The sequence below is a fragment of the Mustela lutreola genome, chromosome 2 (genome assembly GCF_030435805.1).
Source record: "Mustela lutreola isolate mMusLut2 chromosome 2, mMusLut2.pri, whole genome shotgun sequence".
Lineage (NCBI taxonomy): Eukaryota > Metazoa > Chordata > Mammalia > Carnivora > Mustelidae > Mustela > Mustela lutreola.
Genome location: NC_081291.1, coordinates 197631916 through 197654645, shown reverse-complemented (window position 1 = coordinate 197654645; position 22730 = coordinate 197631916). Strand labels below are relative to the sequence as shown.

The following is a 22730-nucleotide window of genomic DNA, read 5'->3' as shown; positions in this document are numbered from 1 at the left end:
TGTAATTTCATTTTAATTACAATAATTTTCTCCACGATATTCCCATTACTCCATAAAACTTCTTTCCATAGGGTATTTTAAAACAATACAGCAATCCTCAAAGATTATTAAAACCTACTCATATACCAAAAACGTATGATTTTAAGACCAAATTTTAACAAATGAAATGTTATTTCAATAGAATGGTTAAACATGAGTTTCTTCTTTTTCTAGAATTAGAACAATTTCTCCTATAACATGAAGCATGTAATAAACTGTTTCACAATGAGAACTAGCCTTTTATGACTTTCTTATATGCTTATACTCAAAAAGGAACAGAGAACACACTTGGCTATAAATAATTTCTAACAACTGAAACAACTTCTAATTTCAATTATAAAAATTTAGACTTTTTAAAATTCCATTCAAATACCTGAGTATTATGAATATTTTTATATTCATATAATATATGAATTTCATAATATATGAATTTCACTGAGAGAAGACCTCAGTGAAACACCAAACTTTGTTTCAATCAACCCTCCTCCAGTACTAACATAAACACAACTCAAGGGCACAAATGTGTTAGTGATAGCTGAATAACACTATAGAGTATCTCAGGTTACAAAAGCCTCCATCATTTTCAAATCTGCCCAAATTAAGACATTTTTTCTATAACATACACCATAACGTAACACTCGCCCTAATAAATCTTCCACTCTCTATAGGACTACCATTTGAGTAAAACTTAAATACCAACTATGAAACATTTCTCTGCTTACTCTAAAATATAGGCAGCCATGAACTTAACCAGGAATTAGACTTTATATGTATGCATTATTTGTAACTCCTAATTCATTTTCCCATAAAAACTGCATATTAAAATGACAGGAGACTTCAAAGTTAGTTTACAAAAGTCAATTTAGCCCACAATACAGTTGAAACAACAGATGTAAAGATTCTGATTTTAGGTGACAAAGAAAAAGTTCTTCCATTGTTTTCCTTACCTACATAGGGTTAAACCTAAGGGAAATCTCCCCCCCCCCAATAAGTCAAGTTTATATTTACCACCAGCAAAGACTTCTAGGCAGGGGAATGATATGAGTAGAAAGAACTGCTTGGGGTTTTAGGAGTTAAGAGTGTTGATAAGAGCTTGACAAGAGCTGTAATAATAAATACCAAGCAAGAGCAACTGAAGGGAAAAGTATACAAAAACTGACAGAACTGCAAACTAAATGATTATTTTAGGAGATCAGGAAGAGCTTGTTTAAAAAACAGCAGCAGCAGCAGCAGCAGAAGAAGAAGAAGAAGAAGAAGAAGAAAGAAGAAGAAGAAAAACTACTAGGCCACCAGAAGAATGAGGATGCCCTTGAGACAGGCAAATATGAACAAAGGGATGGTCAGCAGATGAGGAATAAGAAACCGACCACTTGGGGCGCCTGGGTTGCTCAGTGGGTTAAGCCGCTGCCTTCGGCTCAGGTCATGATCTCAGGGTCCTAGGATCGAGTCCCGCATCGGGCTCTCTGCTCAGCAGGGAGCCTGCTTCCCTCTCTCTCTCTCTGCCTGCTTCTCTATCTACTTGTGATTTCTCTCTGTCAAATAAATAAATAAAGTCTTTAAAAAAAAACAAAACAAAACAAAAAAAGAAACCGACCACTCTCACCCTCACTAACTCTCTTCACCATGGCTGTATCCACACCATTCATCTCTTGAGCCAAATATCCTCCTGCATAGCTTGGGATGCACCTGCCTCGGACACCTACAAGCATTACTCCCTAATGTCACTCAGGTGTCTGTATAAATATGAACTCATCCAAGAGGTCATTCCCCAACGGACTCTTCTGTCTTGGCATATCTCCTGCCTGACATACAACCACATCCCTGTCACCCTCTGTCCCTTTACCCTCCTCTGTTTTTCATGAACCTACTACTACCTGACATTATTTATTTATTGTTAACTGTCTTTCCCCTAAATAAACTGAGACTCTGTTTCCTAATGGCCTAGAAAACTACCTGATACAGATGAGGCAATCAGTAAATATTTGTTAAACAAATAAAGGCTAAATCTAGACTATGGAATAGAGATAAAAATGACCGGGTCATCTTCAGAGTGGCACTAATTAAAAGACTTAAGAACATATGCTTTATCTACCTACAATTTTTTCTAGTAAGTGAAAGGACAAATAGCATCATAAAGTATCATGTTAGAAGAACAGTACTTAAAAGCCAGAAGATATACACAATGTAAATTGTTTTTCCCACCCCACTCCCCCATTCTCCTCTGCTCCCAGTCAGCTCTTAAGATTTTCCAACTTTTCCAATCTTCTCACTGCTGAACTCAGATTCTCTCCAACAGTGAGGTCTGAAAAAACCTTCTGTGATGATGGAAATATACTATTAATCTACACTATCCAATACTGGTGGCCACTAGTCACATGAGACTCCTACTGAGCACTGAGAATGTGTCTAGTGCAACAAAGGAACTAAGTTTTAGTTTTAAGTTATATTTAAATCTAAGTTGCCACGCAGGACTATAGGCAACTATACAGAACAGCTCAGATCTAAAATATCGTGTTCTGTTTTTAATAATAGCTGCTGAAATTATAATGGCAGCATTGGAAAGGGAAGTGAATAGTAAAGGAGCTGTTCCAGAGTTTTGTCATAGACTTGACAGTTTTTCAACTTGGACTGTGAAAAAAAATTAAACATTCAGTATTAATCAACAAAAGTTATAGCCCATGGCTATCATTCCTGAAATAAAATTTAAGAAAATTCATAAAGTTACACAAATCATTTTGTAGTACATGTCTAAAAGAATTCTAAGTACACACTTAGAATAGAGTAGAAGCCTAACATATTTGCATACAACTGGTTATCATAACTTCCACACCACTGTAGTATCTCATTTTTAAGGTTAACCTTGACTTTTGGGGAATCATCAAACTAGTTTTATGCATTAGAAATCTCTATGGAAAAAGAATTTAACTTCCTTTGCATTAACTGCTTTTCTATCCATATTTGAACAACAGGAAAACATATTTGAAGAATGGGAAAAATACTAGCTTTCAATTAATAAAATCCTAAACTGATCAGCATAAGCAATTTACCCTTAGCAGAGATGAATGTACCAGATTCGGCTCTATTTATCACGTGAGCTTTAAATCACTGTGAGGCTGGCCAAGCAATCTAAGAGCAGAGTTCTAAGACAGAACCTCTCACTTTCTATGCAATCCTTACCTAATAATTCAATTCCTTTTGGGCGGGGGAGGGGGGGAATACTCTGATTCTAAATTTGTAAAGGGTCGAACACCTAATAGTCATTCTGATGTGTCATAACAATTTCTCTAAAACTTATGCCAATAATATGTGGCATTACTTTCTGTGTTAAAATTACCTACCCAAATCCCTCTCATCTTTTGATCCATACTTTGATTGCTCAATTGTAGTACATCTTGTTCTGGTGGGCATATACTGTTTTTTTCCTGTTTTAAAAAAGTTCAAAAGAATTTAATGGTCATGAAAGAAAGAATGTAACTATTTGATTTCAAGTTGAGCAAAAGCCTCCCATGGTCATGTCTATGACAGATTTTGCCATGACACAAAAACTTAGCAGAATCTATTAAGTATATACCTATGATAGCGCAACATCTTGCACTGTTTCCTAGTCCATTCTGTATTAGTATTTTTACGGCATAACTCCAACACACAATTTTACTCCCAACTTAAGCTGGAGGCATGAAGCATTCATTGACAACTCACAATATCCAATGTAGACAAGAGATCCAAGTAGTGAAAGAGGATGCCTAAAATTTTAGCTAATATTACAACAAATGATTTATGCCTCTCCTCAGAATTCAGTAGAGTATGGAAAATTACAAATGCAATAAAAAGACACCAAGTACATTACTACTTAATTCGTTATAATGCAGAGTATAAGCTTTCCTTGAAATGTTTTCTTTTTCTCTCAAAAATGAAAGGTAAAAAGGACAATCACAGTCCCACTAACTACTGAAAATGGAATTACTTCTTCAATATTAAGTGAAGGTTCACAAATATGTGTTAAGTCTTTAAACAAAGTGATACAATTGTATCTTCTGACCTATCCAGTTATGCATAACGGAAAATTTCCCCAGAACGCCCAAATGTGACTTCTATATTTCTTTAAATGCTAACCTCTTCTAGTCATTAAAAAAAGATGTATTTTATCCCTTCTAAAGGAGCTTATATCAACAAGGAATCTTATGTATTTAGCATTAGAGACTTTTATTTCAAAATATAGATTTTTTTTTTTTTTGTCAGCACCATAACCAATAGATGGCACACTTAAAGTCAGTAAGGTTTTATGTTTTAGCCCTGGTTGTAAGAGACAATACTTAGAAGGAATAAAAAAATACATTAATTAAAAAACATGCCACACTTGAAAAATTAAGTTAACTATGGTCAACTTTCAAATAATAATGTATTTCATATAAAATGGAGAAAATGCTCAAAAACAATCTTTATATCTAGAACAATCCCTTGAGAACTTGCTCACACTCTGATCATTCCAATACACCAGACTCCAGTAGCACTTACATAGTTTTATCAATAGAGGCCTGTGTTTGAATATATATTTGTAATTATTTCCTATCTTTCTTCCTCACATGTTTTACCACTCCTTCCAAGAATTAAAAATACACAAAAGACTCCATTTCTTCCTAGGACCAATAACATAGTAACTTGAAAAATCTGTTGCCTGTAAGAAGTCTCCTTACTTTTTCACTTCTATACTATGTAACACTACTGTGACACTGCCAAATTTTAATGCTGAATCTATTTCCTAACAGCAACTGTACTTCTTAGAACATTATGAAATATGGTACAAATTTGTTAAATGGAAAAGAATGTTACCTCATCAGGTATTTTTGTCACAGTTTGGTACTATTATACTACAATCACCACATTACATTTTTACAAGGGTTTTTCTCAATAATCTGCAAATAACTTTATGGACACACCATCCAACTTACTGAATTACTAAGTATAAATTAGCACTTTGGTGAGAAGGCAGCACATTTTATTGAAAAGAAAACCACAATAGCACACAATTTGCTCAATATGATAATCAGGTTATAATGAAATCAGAAACTCCATATCTCTACCATTTTTTTTAAGTGAAATATAAAATTACTTAATGAAGGGCACGTGGGTGGCTCAGCTAGTTGAGCGACCGACTCTTGGTTTCAGCTCAGGTCATGATCTTGTGATCTCATGAGATCAAGCTCCATATCAGGCTCAGCGCTCAATGCAGAGTCCGTTTGGAACTGTCTCTCCCTCTCCCTCTGCCCCCTCCCCACGCCCCGCATACGCATGGGCATGAGATCTCTCTCTCAAATAAATAAACCTTATAAAAATTACTTGATGAGTATTTTTCAAGAGCTACACACACAAACACACACACAATTTTTAATTATCATTCATATGGGACACACACCTGAAATCAGGTTTGCCTTATCCCTAAGAGCTTCTATTCATACCTCTTTTGTCCATAACATTTTCAGTATTCCTTGTCAAAAGTCTTGAACAGGTGTCAACATCTGGCTTAAACAATACTTGACTTTACAGAGCAAATAAGACATGTTCTTTTATTTAGAAAAGTCGTACAAATCCTAATTCCACTACCTACCTATATATATACTTCATGTCACAAAGTCAACCATCTATGTTAAAAACTCACAGCTGTCAATCTAAAATCTTGTCATCCTTTCCACTAGAACAGTGAACCATGTTTAGTCAACTTCCTGTTTCCTTCACTTTAACCAGTTGACTTCAGTTGAAAACTTTTTTCCTTTTTCTACCTAATTTCATTTTCCCCCAAGTCTCAGAAACTAAAAGATAGATGTTATTTTCACACTCCATTTTCTCCACTATTCATACTACTTCTCTTTTTTTCTTACTTCTTACAACAAGCTTCTCAACCTCATTCCTTTTCATTGGTTCTGACACAGCTTTTTTGGGGTATTATTTAAAATAATTCAATGAACACTTTTTGAGAAACTACACAAACTATTCTAGTGTGATGATAGGCACATCAATGGTCTTTCGTCCTGTTAAGCTTCCCATTTGGTAAGCAAGAAAGGCATAAGCAAATAATTTTAAAATAACACAGTACTCATTAAGACCCAAGTAAGCCCTGGTGCTAGAGAAGCACTTACTCCAACCTAGAAGCAAGGGGAAGTATTCTAAGGCCAGAAGCTCCTGATCTAAGTCTTACAACACCAGAGGTAATTAAGCTGGGGGTAAAGCCTAGAGGGGATTCCAGACAGAAGGAACAGCAAGTGTAAAGAACAAAGAAATTAAATAGCACTGGGTCGGTAAGAACCCCAAGCCACCCTGAATTATCACAATTTTATGAAGTAAGAAGAGAAAAACAGTAGAAAATGAAGTCAGAGATACAGCTAGGGTCCAAACCACAGTTTGTCTTGGATGTAGACATAAACAATTACGTCTGTCTCACACATATAAAACTTCTTTCATCACCAATATATTACCTATGTGAGGTACGAATATTTCAGCTTTTGGCACATAAGATTAAATTTGTAAACAAAAATATTAAAATTATCCTGAAAATTTGAAGTATTTTATTAACAAACATTAAAATAATATTTACTGATAACAGTTACAAACAACAATATGAATGTGTTCTTCCTAGTTGTTTCTTAACTCTGAGAAAGTCTATAAACAAAATCAGAAGAGTGCCTGACTATTTCAATCAGCAGAGCAGGCAACTCCTGATTTGAGGCGGTGAGTTCAAACCCCACCCCGGGTGCAGAGATTACTTAAAAATAAAATCTTAAAAAAAAAAATTCAGATACTCTTCAAATACAAGTTAGTAACCAAACTTTTCAAATACAGAATGCATAAAAATAAATACATTTTATAGAGTGCAGTTATTACATCATAATGATATATAGAGGTAACTAAACATATTTTGAAAAATTCAGTGCTACATACAAGCATGAACTATTCACATTATAAAGAAAAAGTAGAATCCCACATAAAACTTTCCATATGTATGTATATATGTGTATATGTCTGTGTGATTGTGTTTACTTTATTACATGGTAATAAAACTTTATTCTAAAATCTTCATTTTGGGGAGGGGCAAGGGTTGAGGGAAGGGAAATTCTGTTAAGTGGTAAACCTATCAGTAATTAGAAACAATAGCTTACCTTCAAAAATAATACTAAGGCCTCTACCAACATTTAAAATCATAAAACAAATGTCTGTGCCCATTAAAAATCCTGGAAATGTTTGTTTCTTTCATGAGAGATACCTATAGCTGTTCTATATCTCAAAACAATGAATAATAAATGAAATGCTCTATGAAAGGATACATAACTCAAGTACAATCTTTCACATTTGAACTGGAGAAAACAATAATGCAGCTAATAAAAATATACTCTTTTCATATTCACTAAAAAGAACCAAGGTTAAAGTGGTTCTTTATCCTTCACCTCTGCTTAAACAAAATATATTCCCAAGGAAAGTTTTTAATTACATTATTAAAATATTAAGAAAGAGAAGTAAACTTACTTGTGTCTGCTTGGCTTCCCACACTGATATATCTATCATTGCCAGGAAGTGCTGTTTGGTAGTAAGTTGTTTCCTCCTGCTGAGGGGTCTTGGCATTCTTTGCAGTAAGGAAAGCCACTGCTAATTCCAAGTTTCCATTACTATCCTTCAAATATCAAGAATGGAACATCAAACATTTTGGAATAACTCAGAATCCATGCATTCTTACACACTTTATTTAAATTTCTCCGTAACAACTAATACTTAAATAGCAAAAATCACTTTTAGATTTGAAATCATTCTATGTGATCCTAATTTTACAAACTGATCATAAACAAAGTACATTCTATCAATAGTAATTCCTTTTTCTAATAGGCCTACTAATGTAAAAATCTATTCTATAATTTCTTAGTTTCTTATTACTTTCGCTTCTCCTTAACCAAAGTCAATTACAAAACTTGTATTTCTAAACAAATAAATAAACCAAAAAATTTTTGCTATACAAAAGGATGAGAATGAATATTTGAAACAGTACTTCTGCAAAGAACAACTATAAACTTTAATATGGATGCTGAACGCATACCTAGAGGTAAACATAAGCAAATATCAGACTTGTAGGGAGGAAACAGCCAAAACATTCTGAAGCTTGGTAGTCCGGACAGACACACAGAACTAGACAGAAATACTGTCATACAGAAATCCTGTCAAGATGACAATCCTACCTAAACTAAGCATAAAAATTTAACGTAATTCTCATCAAAAGCTTATCTGGACAAAATTATTCTAAAGTTAATTTAAAAGAAAGCAAATGCTAGAAAACCAAGGATTTTTATATCAGCAAAATAAGAAGAAGAGACATGACCAGTTCTATGTCTTTATTCTCTATAGAGTTAATAATAAATATAACAGTAGCTCTGAGATAGCTAATTGAAATAATATTAGGAAACCCAGATATTAATAGTGAAGTATCTTTGTAACAGAAGGCCAGAACACCTAGACAGACTATGCAGGCCTCATGAACTTTAGCAAACACAGAGACTATAATAGGAAGCCAGTGGAGGGTTTTGGACAGAAATTACATGGTATGACTTACATTTTAAAGGCTCATTCTGGCTGTGTGTTGAGAACAGACTATAGGAAAGAAAGGGCTAAAGCAGAGAGTCCAACATGATTTGCTATCACATTTAACGTGAGAGCTGACAGAAGGAGAAAGATTAGGATGATTCCAAGATTTGAAACCTGAGCAACTAGAAGAATGAGGTCGCCAATCCACCCCTACTCCCATTCTCATTAGTCAAGGAAGAGAGAAAAAAAGTAAGAGTGCAGTTGGAAAAGCACCACTGCTTTAAACTTCATATTGTAATCATTATAAGACTCTTATATGACTCACCAGCAACATAATATAATCTACAGCTAGATATGTAAAATAGCTGTAATGTGCAGTAACAATGGCTACATTTATTGAACACTTAATATATGCCAAGAAATGTGCTAGGAGCTTTTTATATACTACCTCATATAATAATAATAAACTGAATATAACAGGGATTTATACAACTTGAAGATCACTTGCTTTGAAGGGCTAAAAATAGATTCTTAAAACAGGAGTATTGAAATCAATTATGTGTATCCCAAAAGTAGATTCCTTGTCAGTATATTACTGAGAAAGTCAACTCATTACTAAACATCTTACAGAGTTACACTGGCTAATAGTTAAGATTTAAGTGTACTGATCTCCCACCACCAGTAGTTGGTGGTAATTGAAACCAAAGTTAAAAAAACAAACAAAACAAAAAAACTATAGCACAAAACCTACCTCAAAGAAAACATGGACAATAGGTCATTTGATTAACTCTTTATGTTCATTTAATTAAACATATTCTACATGTTTCCCAAGTTAAAAAAAAAAAAAAAAAAAAGTGAATTCTGCAAACTTGCCCTGACAAGGTAATGGGTATAGTCTCACACTCAGAGATACAGAATGGTAAAGGCACTTTCTGAGAACAGATATGGAGTAACTGGGTCATAAACTGAGGTCTGACATTCTTGTTTCCTCTCCAAATACTTAACAGTTGCTTCATAAACCCTGAATTAATGCTCTGAACAGTACTGTTTCATCATTTTCCTGATAGAAAAAAAAGATGAAGCAAAGCTTATAGTAAAATCGGAAACGTAGTGAGGCCCCCCAGGATCAGGTAGCTTGGTTTGTACTCCAGCTCTTCCACATGCCAGCACCTTTGTCAACAGGGCTCCCAGGAGGACGTTAGCCACATAAAATACTTTGAATAGCACCTAGTATTATAGGAGTTTAATAACCACTACTTATTATTATCATGAGTATAATCATCCGAAAGATAAGATTATTTCTAAAAACAAATGAAGAACTTTTGGCTCAGAACCAAAAGTTACATAATTAAACTCATCTCTCGGAGCAAGTTCCAAAGGACTGAAGTTTTATGTATGCCTTGCAAGAGCAAGAATACTATATTGCTGTTAGCCTTTAGCAGCAATACAGAAATAACCTTAAGATGCAGTTCTACTTTTCTTTTTTTTTTCCTTTTAAGATTTATTTATTGGGGGGGGGGGGGGCAGGGCTGCGCCCTTGAGGGAGAGGAAGAGAGAGAGAAGCTCAAGCAGACTCCCTGCTGAGCAATGAGCCCAAGGCAGGGCTGGATCTCACTACGCTAAGATCATGACCTGAACTGAAATCAAGAATTAGAGGTTTAACTGACTGAGCCACCCAGGTGCCCCTGCAGTTCTAGTTCTTAAACATCTCTTAGTCCCTTGATCTTTTCTAGTGGACATATCCCTGTAATTTGACTCATCTGGGTTTCCTCCGCGTGGAAATGTGGGAACATCAGAAAATGCAACCAAAATGATGCATTTTACTTACTGCACATACTAACCAGCTTGCTACTGAATGTTCTTAAGGTGCAATTAGTTAAATGTTAGCCAACTTACTTAGAGGTAAGTTTCTTACCCTCTATTCATTTTCTCTCTCCTCTTCTTCCTCCCTGTATTTCCCTACTGCACCCCTCTCTACCCCCATTTAAACTCTAACATCATAGCTCTGAGGACAATCAGCCATCGCATTTGGATTCATATCCTTTCATTTTGCAAGAGAAGCGTTCCATACAGAGAAAGATTATCTGTCACTTCAAGGTATCTTGGAACATTAGGCTGCTGAAAACTAACATGCTTAGAATCACAGCCTAAATAAGGCTCTTACGTTATGAAAGTTCTTTCCTATATCTCTATTACTATACCATAAAATGTAACTAAAAACCTTTCATATATGGTAGGCAGTAGAGGTGAGGGTGTAACTTAAACTGTATGCCGTAGAACAGAGGCCGTACCTTCAAGGCTTGCTGCAGTATCTGGGCATCATTAATCCCAGTGATTTCTCTCAGCTGATTCAAAAACGTCTGCTGGTGCTAGAGAAGAAAAACCGAAATACACTTTAAAATCTGAAAATATACAAGAATAAGAAAATAAATGATCTATGGGTTTAACAAAAAAAAAAAAAACAGAAAACAAAATAAACTAGTATAGAAAACAAAAAAATATAGAACTTGACAAAGACTCAACAAATTTCACTATTTTAGGGAGATTAACCATTCTCCTGTTTCCAAAAGGGAACTTGAACTTCTATTATTACTTCCCAAGAAATCTTACTGAATTAAGAGTTTCTGGCCCATTCTTCACCGCCTTTTGCATAACAAGAAAAGGGTGATATGCACAATGATTAAGCCTAAGAAGAATTAAGGAAAACAGCTGTATCCACAGGGCTACTTTCACTAGGAGCTGAGGCCACTGAATGAGAAATCCTGGCAGTTCTAGCACCTCCCCCTGACCCTAGGGTCAGCCAGCATCCATTTCCCTATGATGTCTGAAAAAGACATGCCAAAGGACAAACCACACACTAGGTGTGTATATTACAAGATAGTGATCCTAAGATCTATTTGAGGAAAAAGAAGATCATCTCATTCTCTAATCCCTCTAATTTGGGATCATAAAAGATCCCAAACAGAATTAATCATTTGCCCCCATTTGCTTCAGATCTGCTGGTCTTCATGATCTATTATACTCTGTTGGAGAGAAAAGAGAAAAGGGGATGGGATCCCACTATCAAATACTGCCCTGAACCCCCCTAATTAAGAACCATGTTCCTTCCGACATCTCCGTATTTCTTCAAACAAGTTCCCTAAAACTGTAAGACGGCACCACAAAATAAAGTTCAATGGAAATGAAGTGTAAAAGAAGTCATCCCTAGAATAAAAGAACCTGCTGAAATCTTTCTTGAAAATGTTTTACATTCATCTCAGTAATAAACCAGTCAAGAATCCTCAACAGATAATAAAACTAGGGGGTAAAAATTTGATGGAAAATAAAATAGTTACATAGTTTTAAATTCTATTTCTACAAATTATAAAGGGAGAAAGAGTATAACTTTATAATGAAGAAATGACAAATACCACCTCGATCAAATAATCAGATTTAATATTACCAATACTGGAATAAAATGACAGCATATGCTGCCTGATGTTGTAGGATACACCAAGGTGACAATACCACCTATGGTGCTCCTGCCCGAAATGCATAACCGGAATCTAATCTTGTGGAAGCATCAGACAAATCCAAACTGAGGGACATTTTACCAAGTAATTACTCTGTTATCTTTAAAATGCTTATGTCATAAAAGACAAAGAGTGAGTTTCTAGATTAAAGGAGACAAAAAAAAGGCCTGGTAATCAAATGTGGGAAACCAAACTGCATCTAACACTATGCTATACAGGACATTCCTGGGATAACTGGAGAAATATGAATATGAACTGTTTAGTAATAATATTGAACTAATATTAAATTCCTGAATTTGATAACTGCCCTATAGTTATGTAAGAAAATGTCTATTTTTCTTAGGAAATACAACCTGAAGTATTTTAAATTTCAAAGGGGCACTATATCTGCAATTTACTCTCAAATAGTTAAAAAAAAAAAAAGTTGTAGAAGTTTGTACTATCTTGCAACTTTAAATTTAAAATTACTTTATTATAAGGTTTTAAGATATTCTGTATACAGATTTGTTAATAACCATAAAATGTGCATTTCAAAACATACTCGACAATTTTTTAAGATTTTATTTATTTATTTGACAGAGATCACAAGTAGGCAAAGAGGCAGGCAGAAAAAGGGGCGGGGGGGGGGGAGCAGGCTCCCCGCCAAGCAGAGAGCCCAATGCAGGGCTCGATCCCAGGACCCTGAGACCATGACCTGAACTGAAGGCAGAGGCTTAACCCACTGAGCCACCCAGGCACCCCACATACTTGACAATTTAAATATGCCTAACATATACACCTTCAGAGTTGAAGGGTCCTAAACAAATTATAAAATATAATAAAAAAAATAAAAAGCATACTGAAAATCAGGTTTGAGGTAACGGTCATCCAAATATCTTTCATAGAAATCACATGTATAAGCTAGAAATTACATTCAACTGCATATAACAGAGTCCCATCTAAATAGTAGCTTCAACATACTGCAGTGTCTGTTTTTCCTAAAGTAATTAGACTGGAGGTGGGCAATCCAGATCTGATAAGACCTCCCACATGCAAAGAAGATCTAAGCTCCTTCTGCCTTCCCACTGAACACTCTTATATGTGACATTCATCAAACGTCTGTCTCTCGAAGCCTCCTCAAGCACCCGGTACAAGTTCCAGGGAGGATAAAGGGAAGGGCATAAGACAAAGGGCATAAGCCAAAACAGTCTAACTGCTTTAAGAAGACCCATTCAGTGACTTCCACTTAAAGCTTCCTTGAGCGGAACAAAATTGCATGGCCACTCATAGTTGCAAAGAAGGTTGGGAAACATATTATTCAGCTAGGCAAAAAGCCAATTTGAAAATGAAATCAAGGTTCTGTTTGTGAAGAAAAGCAAATAATGTATATCAGATAAGCATGGGCAGTATCCATCACGCCATCAATGAATTTTCATTTCCAACAACCTTATTAAAGAGCTGAAATAACAAGACTATCTAAAAATAAAAATAATAGTATATAAACAAGGTCATATAAAATGCCAGAAATAAAATAGTTGAGTAAAAAAAATTAAACGATCAAACTTAGAGATGAAAAAGAACTCTCCTCAAACCTGTCAACTTCCCTATGTTCATTTAAAGTAGTACCAATAACTAGCAAATGGAACCATGACTAAGTTACTCAATACCAAACATCACAATGTTAAAGATGTAGAAAAATTTTACAGAAATTCTTATCCAAGGTTTTGTTTTACTGAACATAAAAAACTTGGAAGATTTTATGTGCTTCTCTGTAATCTCACCACCACCAGCACTCCAAACTCCATTCTTTACACGGAACATTATTTCCCTCAACTGCAAATTACCTGGTCATGGATCAGAGAAGGACTACTGAACACTTCCCCCAAATCAGTCACTCATACAAACGTTACCAGCTATTATTTACAATGCTGGAAAAATGGAAACATTACAAACGTCCTCACACTAAGGAAGTGGTTCTAAACTTTAATGTGCAGAAGAATGAACCAATGAGTTTGATAATAAACAAGATTCTTGGCCCCAGCCCCAGAGACGGTGATTCCAGAGGAGTTAGGGCTGATGGCTAAGGGATCTGCATTTTTAATAAGCATCTCAGATGATTTTTTATACTTAGAAACATAGTTTGAGTCAAGCAAACAAGTGCATATTTTTAAATAGCAAATATATAACCTATATAGAGATTATCTTCACAAAATCATATTAAGCTAAAGTGATGGAACACAAAACAGTATATCCACTAACAACTACAAGTAAAAAGTAAACAGGAAAATAAAGCTCAGAAAAGATTACAAGGGCCCATGTTAGACTCCCAATTCTCTTATCTCTGTATCCACACCCTTTGCCACTTTTAATTTCCTCTCACTAGAGAGACAATTTCCTTGCTGCACTGATGACGGACTTAGCCATGGGACATGCTTTGACCAATGACATATTAAAGACAGTCATGCAGACATTAAATGTATTTGCATGACTGGGCTTCCCTCCTGAACTTCTGTAGCTTCCTTAAGAAGAACATGACCCTGGGTAGCGCACTCACCCCAGAAGAAAGAATGAGGCACCTGTGGAGAAGAGCTACCCTAACCGAGCTGAAAATTGGTGAACATGATGACCGTATTTGGGTACACCACTAACTTTTGGAATAGCCTATTATGGTAAGAGTCGAATGACAGTGCATTTTTTAAATTTAAAATTATTTAAATTTTAATAAAATAGCATTTTATTAAAGAGAAGTAACATCTTTGAAATTTCATAGCTTGTAGCGGTAATTTGATGTTTTGTTTATCTTTCACAACACAGTCAACTGAATATCTTAGAAAAAAAAATAATCCAGGAGTATCTCTAGCATAGTTCATGATCTCGTGAATTTTGACGGAAAATGTAATAAGGAAGAGAAAACGACTGGGATGGAGTAGAAGCTGAGTGTGAAGGAGAAAAAGGTGAAAAAACTTTCTTAGTTTGGTTAGCAAAAAATGGGAGAGAGATCAGAAGAGGTAAGCTATGAGAAAGATTCTAAGTTTATGGCACAGAAGGCATCACATCTGTCGTTTTCTCCTTTGTCACAGGCATCCTCCAGCTGTGCTTTTCCTGTCTTTGAAAACCTGCACCTTCATTTCCTACAATTATATGTTTTTCTTGTTGCTATTTCTGTTGTAATTAAGACCCTGGTCTTTCATTCAAGGTTTGCACCTTTCTATTTATCACACTTCTGGTCTGCAGACACCCTGCTCCTCAACTAAAAATGTCCTGCACATGGGTTCTCTCCTCCTGGACTAGCAACTTTCGATCCAAGATGGATCCAACCCACTTCCCTCTCTAGAGCTCATTTTCTGAGCTCTGAGGTCTTTTTTGTATGAATTTATATACTAAAATATAAGGAGGAGGATGCAATCTGTTCACACTGCTGGACCAAGAAAGGCAAGACACAATGTTCAAAGAAATTCAGCAACTGCAAACACCACAGAAATCAATAAGCTAACAAGGCAAGACTTCATGCAGGCCTTCCAATTCCTTCCTCAATGTTATTTTTATCACATGATTACATCTTTAAGTGCCCCCTATGTGCAAAATACAGTACTATACACACTTCTAGGTAAAGGAAGCATCAGTAATTTCAATATAAATTAAGACTCAGAGAGTTCTACAGAAATTCTCTCCCTCCCCAATTGAACCTAGCTAATGTTGGGTCTGTTTTAAATCTGTTTCAGTAAATATACAGCATATTTAACACTGAGAATGCAAAAAAAAAAAAAAAAAGGAATCACTTACTGGCTTAGACTAAAGAAAGAAGATAAGCATTTATTATGTTCTTGCTGTATGCCAAGTGTTTTGAGTGCTTCCGGTTTATAACCTCATTTAATATGAGCACACACGCACACATGTGTGTGCACACACACCCTCCAAAAAGTTACTCTCATTTCATAGCTAACAAAGGCTTCAAGAGATTATTAAGTACAGAGACAGGAACAAAAACTGGTTTTTCAAATTCCACAATTTGTACCCTTTCCATATTTTCTCTATATTTCATTTTGGAGATTAAAGATTCAGTGAAAAATGAAAACTCACTGCAAAAATGCAATACTATCATCTATGTAAAATACTTAAATAATGGCACAAAAAAAGTGGAGCACCACTAACTACAAGGCAGGAAAACTTTCTACATTAAGGGGCAAATGATTCACAAGTCAGTCAATGGCTCCTGAATTTCCAAATACATATAAAACCTGGTTTAGTGAAAAAGAAAGAAAGCCAAAAGTTTCCATCTTCAGTGGGAAAAAAAAGGCAACTCCTAGAATAACCTCTAAAAACACTTTCGAGTTTTTTTTTTAAAAAAAGAGGGAAAAATCCTATTCTGATAGAAAATCCCAAGGCATTCTTAAACTTCAGGATCACATTCTCTAAAGCACTGCTAGGCCCATGTGGTATTTTAATCACCTATCAATGAAAGGATTAACCATTCTACTGCCTTTAAGGCATGCGACCATACACACAGCTACTTTTGCAAATATCTTCTGGATCTACCTGGTAACACTAAACTGCCATAGTTCATGTTATCTCTTCCCATAACAAGAAATCCCCATACTTCCTAGACAGATAATTCCAAACACATAAATCTGTCCTTTATGTGGCTTCTTTTTGAGTCGCAAACCTGCCTCTGCCTCTGCCTCTACCAACGATATAAACCCAAAACAAAACAAAACACAAACATATTTCACCAGATTGAGGACACTGGGAAAAACCTTCAACGCACACTAGGCTCTTCCAATAATGTATGGAAGCAATTCTACGCTAGAATCACACTGATTTCAAAAGATACCATCTATTTCACATTCTCTCTATCCTTATCTATCAACCCAAATTTAGGTACCAGTTTCCTTCAGTTAAAGTTGGAGGGTCTCCTGGCACTTACCATAGATTACAATAATACACCATGGTTAACCACTAGACTCTAAATCTCAAGAGAGCACAGACTATTTTGCTCATCAATGTGCTCCCGGTAACTAATGCAGCATCTGGCATGTGGTAGGCACTTGATAAATATTGACTGAATAAATAACTACAGCAAAGTTTGCAGAAATAAATTGGAGTAAGTCAGGTCATAGGCCTTGAACTCATCCACAGGAAAGAACATACTAAGTGATTATAGAAGACAGAACAAGAAGTATACATAAATCAGATCCACTTACTAAACAAACATTCCACACCCTCTTACAGTCTATCTAGAATCCCATAGAAAGTTTCATTTCCTAGTTCTGGTCTTATCAACCCTACTTGAATGTGAGTGTACAGTAAAATTTGTTGAAATTTTCAATTGCAAATAATCTAGACAGTAACTCTATAATGGCTGGGGTAATCCTGTATCTTCTAGCATCATAGAGTCAAGGCTTATCTCAATCTTTTTGGGAATAGCATTACAAAAAAATTAATTATATAACTCTATAGGTGTGTAATTCTGAAGGCATGCATTTTTATTTTTCACTATTTACTATTCGCTATTTACTATTTTTCACTATTCATTATTTACTATTTCACACTTAGGCTTAAATATTCCAGAACTTCTGATTTTAGAAAGATTTTCCCTATCATTTTATAGAATCCCAGAGCCACAAATGATCTTAAATTTAAAAAAAAAAAAAAAAAGGAGAAGAAGAAAAGTAAAGAGTTAGCTAAGAGCAATCGATATAGTTGGTTTTTCCCACCTTTCCTCACCTCAGTCCATTTTCTTTCCTGCCACCCCAACTCTTTAATCAATCTAACAGCTGCATGATATCCAGGTCCCTAATAGCAACCCCCATCCTTATTAGCTGGCAGATAACAGAAATGCATCATAAACAGATATTCTAAATGCACTTTCCCCCAAAAAAACCGTTACACAGCACTGTAAGTTCATATAGAGTTAAATACATTTCCAGGCCAAATAAGAACCCAACACCATGAAACATAGTTTCTATGAGGATATGCATTCCAAAACCCCAACTATCCCATTCTTTTGGGATAGACAATGTTTTTAAATTAGAGTGCCTTATTCTGTAAAACATCTGGGTAAACAAAAGTTTTGTGAATCAAGTCATGTCTTGATTATGATGAACTATATGATCTGAAGTTTAAATAAAATATATCTTCATATTATCTCGTTTCTACACTTAAATTTTCCTAATGAACTTGGGAGTCCAAAAATAAAATCCCTTATACTAATAAAACAAAATAAATACACTCTACATAGAACTCTCAAACTAGAATACTATATAATTCCTCACAGCTATATGAGTCACAGTTAACTTCTTTGTTAAAGCAAATACAATTTGCGGTCATACTCACTACAGACATAATGCACCCTACTGACTACTAGGAAGTCCAATCATCGAGACATAGTGCTAAGTTTAATAAAGCATATATCCTAAACAACTTTCTTTTTCGGTTCTATAAGGCTATTTGCATCAATGTCCCAGTCTTTCACCCAGTGGACTTCTATCACATCTACAGCAAGAACTGAAACTCAGTCTGAGGGCAAACCTCTCCCAAATTTAATCCTTCCATTATTCTTTAGTTTTCTTTACATTTTTGTAGCCAATTATATGTTACTGGTGAATACTTCCCTATACTAAACTTTCCCTATTCAAATTACTGTGTGGTTTCTGTATCCTAATTGGACCCTTATTAATAGAGCTTTCTTAAAAGCAATTTTTATATTCTAACAATACATTAATGATGTAATTCTGTATTTTTAAGGAAATAAATTTCAAAATAATTAGGATGGGAAAAACTAACTATATATGCTAAGTTCTTGCCTAGAAGTGCCATTAACAGAGCACTTGTTTTTTTAACTGAGCACTTATTAAAAGTATGGAAGGCACTAGAGATTTCAATACATAGGTATGATTGATAAATCTTTGGCCATCAGTGACTGAACTCAATCTACAGTCCCTCTCCTGGCCACTGGACTGGGGAGTGGGCTGAAAATTCCAACTCTCTAATCACAGTGGTTGGTTTTCTGAGGTTGGTTTTAGAAGGAGTTAACTCATCAGCATACAAGACAGTAAATTCCAAGGATTCTACAGGCTCTGTGACAGGAACCTGGGAAAAAGACTAAATATTTATTTTTTTATTATATCATATCTAGCCACATGAAGCTACTGGTAGATAACAGATGGCACCAAATTCTTCTGTTTGTTTTCCCTTGTTCATGGACTTCCCTGCCTAGAATGATAACTGTCAATCTACCTACTAGTCCTCCTTTCATTTCAACCACTCCCACCTCAACAAAGCCTTTCCTATTCCTCTTAGATGCTCTTCTTCGTCCTACCAATACATCTTATAAATACTTCATTTAACTTCGAATATCATATATGCATTTCTGACGTGTCCCACCACCGCCAAACTATAAGCTTTCTGTGTACTACTTACTTCTCAATCTGCTTCAAAGAAATAGTAATTAAATGCACAGACATGATAACGAGATGAATGAGTAGTAAGCATAAATGTACAACAGGCAACTGAAAACCTGAAACAAGAGTTTATCTAATGGCATAACATTTAATTAATTTTGAATATACAAACTTAGTACTAATGAACATATAGAAGTGAGAAAATACATGATCTCTCAAAGACAGCTTACAAAGGAAGACGGCAGAAAATCAAAGACTAAACCTTAGAAAATCCCCCCAGTTAGGAAGTACAAACACAGTATCATATTAGTAGCCAAATTTTACTGTACAACACAGCCCAAATGTGAAGAATTTAAATACATGTACTGACAGTTCACAGAACAAAAACTGACATACTCACAGAACTCTTGCCCAATAGCGGGACCTATATGCTATCTTTCTACCCAATAATTCTCAACATTTTTGTGTTTGTAATATGCATTCAAATACTAAATATTTTTGGCAGCACACTTGAGAAGGTTTTACCATAAGAAACTACAACTCCTAAGGCAGCTAGCAATAATTACAACACATTATTACTCCAATACATAATACTATCTCAAAGTGTCTGCAAAGCAGTTATCACAACGCATAGTAGTAGCTCACCCTCTCGATTGTCCAGACCCCAAGATACGTTCACAAGGCAAAGTACTCACGGGTTTTAACAAATAATATTTATCGGGCACTAACTTAAAAGTAAGCTGTAATTGTTACCTCTTATTTGCAGGAAGTATATTCCACTTTGCACTAAACCATACAACATTCTGCTTCAAAGACTCTATAATAATTACATTTACAGAGCTTTAGCAAAAACTAAAAAGACAAAAATAAAGTGTGATCAAACATGGAGGTACATCTGTGAAGATGTTAACAACAAAAAGGCTGAGAACACCACTCTAAGACAATGGCTATCAACTGACTAACAGGTTCACAAAAGTAATGTGGATGACAACAGCAGTAAAATCTACTTCCAAAGCTTAATAATAATATCTTACAAGAATGTCCTGATACACATATATTAATTTCCTTGGTTGAAGTTGCAAGTGCTTAAGTTAGCTTCTATAAAACACTCCCATCTGTCAAGTTAACCTTGTTAATCTAAATTTAACTAATTTTCTAGCTTTACTTACATCTATTAGTTGATTTTTGGTTTTAGTGCATAAGAGCCACACAATAGAACATAATAAATTTATGCCTAGTTATATTTATGCAAACTTCAGTAAAGTGATTTAAAAAAAAAAAAATACTTTGAGAGTCCCAGAGATCTGTTTTCCTTTAAAAAGGCCCAAAGTCAAGAAAAAAAATTTTGTCATCAGGTGAAGCATTAATGGGAAGAAAGAAGAACTTTTCAATAAAGTTGCTGGTTTTCCAGAAGGAAAAAGTTAATTTGGCCACCTACTCAAGGTGTAAAATCAAATCCTAGTGGAATAAGACTTAAATACTAGGGTAAAACAAGAAAAACAGTAGAGGGCGATAAAAGAGATTATCTTTATAAAGTAGTATATTGGGGGTCCAGGGGTACGCCTGGGTGGCTTAGTCCATTAAAGGTCTTCTCAAGTCATCTCTGGGTCTAGTTATCAAGTCCCGCATTGGACGCCCTGCTCAGCGACAAGTCTGCTTCTCCCTCTTCCTCTTCCTCTGTGATCTCTAGCTCTCTCTCACTCTCAATAAATAAAATCGTAAAAAAAAAAAAAAAAAAACCAAAAAAGAAAACAACAGGATATGGCAGTTCAAGGCAACTAATTACAAATGAGACTAAATTAAACCTCTCTTCATGAGAGGGATCCATAAAGAGAGTAAAAAGACCTCCTGAAATGGGAAAAGATACAAAACACATTAAAAAAAGTATTTAGACTATAACAGACTCCTTCAAATTAAAAAAAAAAAAAAAAAGTAAAACCAACCTCAAAGAAACAAATGTGAATTTCACAGGAAAAAAAAAATCTCAATGGTCCATAAAAATGTAAATGAATAACTTATCAGCAATAGAACACTTCTGGCGTATCCAGAAGTATAAGTGAACTACAACACAAAGGTTCATTTATTTCATATGAACCTTGATTCTTACATCTCAGAACACACAAAAAAGTAAACTCTACATAGATCAGACACCTCAGTGTAAATGCTAATAAAACATCTTAGAAGAAAACACAGGAAAAAAATTTTATAAACTCAAGTTTAGAAAAATAGGTCAAAGTACTACCTATGGAATAAAAAAAATAGGACAATGAAAATCAATGTTAAAATATTTAGACTTCAGAAAACAGGTAAGAAAATAAAAAGACAAACTACATACACATTAAGAAAAAATATATACATGTAATGAAAGAAACTTTCAGAATACATAAATTTCTACAATTCAACAGCAACATACAAATTATTTGTACATGATATAAAAATGATCAGTAAGGAAAACATGGAGGCAGCTGGTTCCCAGTACTTCCCCACCACACCCCCTTGCCTGAATCCTGACCCTCCCACAGCCCCACTCTCTCTTTTCTATAGAGAGCCCATTGAAATCCTAATGCAGCAGTAAGAGGAAGAACAAAGGTTCTGTAGGTCAGCCACCTCCCTTTGTACATTAAATCCAGAGAGCTTTGAGCTCTACAGCAATTCTGGCAGTTCCCAGGGTAGAAGGTCCCTGATCACCACAAGCACAGTCTAGAATGCACAGAAGGCATTTGCTTCCATCAGAAAACTATAAACCCTGAGGCTAGAGTTTGCCTGAGCCAACCTCCAACTTCAAGATGGCCAGGAGTAAGCCAATGTCAACACCAAATAAAATCAATCTTCACAGAGACCTAGGACCATATCTCCTCACACAGGACCCATGCCCTGAGGGGGTTACCCTGGTTCCCACAGCCCCAGAAATCTAGGCTTCCTACCAAGAGTTGAACCCAGCCATCTCCTATGCTGTCTTCATCTATCCAGCCAGAGCTGCAACAGGCTCCAGGGCAAGGATGCCTTTCTCCTAAAAAGTCACCAGCAAGAATGGAAACACATACCATCTGTCTTCTGTGAGTTCTGCAGTCTTATCACCTAACTGAGGACCGAGTCCCACTGGGGAAGAAACCCAGAAGTCAGTTCTGAGAATCTATATGGTGTGATCAAAATAGGCACAAAGAGTATCCACTGACCCCAGGAGGCCTGTGCAGAAAGCTGCTGCTTCTAAAAATTGAGCATTTTAAAACCAGAGATACTG

General features: G+C 35.4%; 1 protein-coding gene across 8 annotated transcripts in view; it reads right to left on the bottom strand.

Moving 5' to 3' along the window:
- Positions 1-22730, bottom strand: part of USP25 (ubiquitin specific peptidase 25) — a 131468-nt gene that overhangs the window by 95648 nt on the left and 13090 nt on the right. For 4 of the 8 annotated variants that reach the window (XM_059164488.1, XM_059164490.1, XM_059164491.1 and 1 more), the window contains exons 2-4: positions 10890-10967; positions 7555-7699; positions 3378-3461 (exon numbers count right to left, since the gene is read on the bottom strand). In XM_059164488.1, the coding sequence (XP_059020471.1) occupies positions 3378-3461; positions 7555-7699; positions 10890-10967 (307 nt within the window). Of the gene's footprint in view, positions 1-3377; positions 3462-7554; positions 7700-10889; positions 10968-22730 lie in introns of those variants that run through there. The other 4 variants (XM_059164489.1, XM_059164492.1, XM_059164496.1 and 1 more) reach the window with 2 other exon arrangements.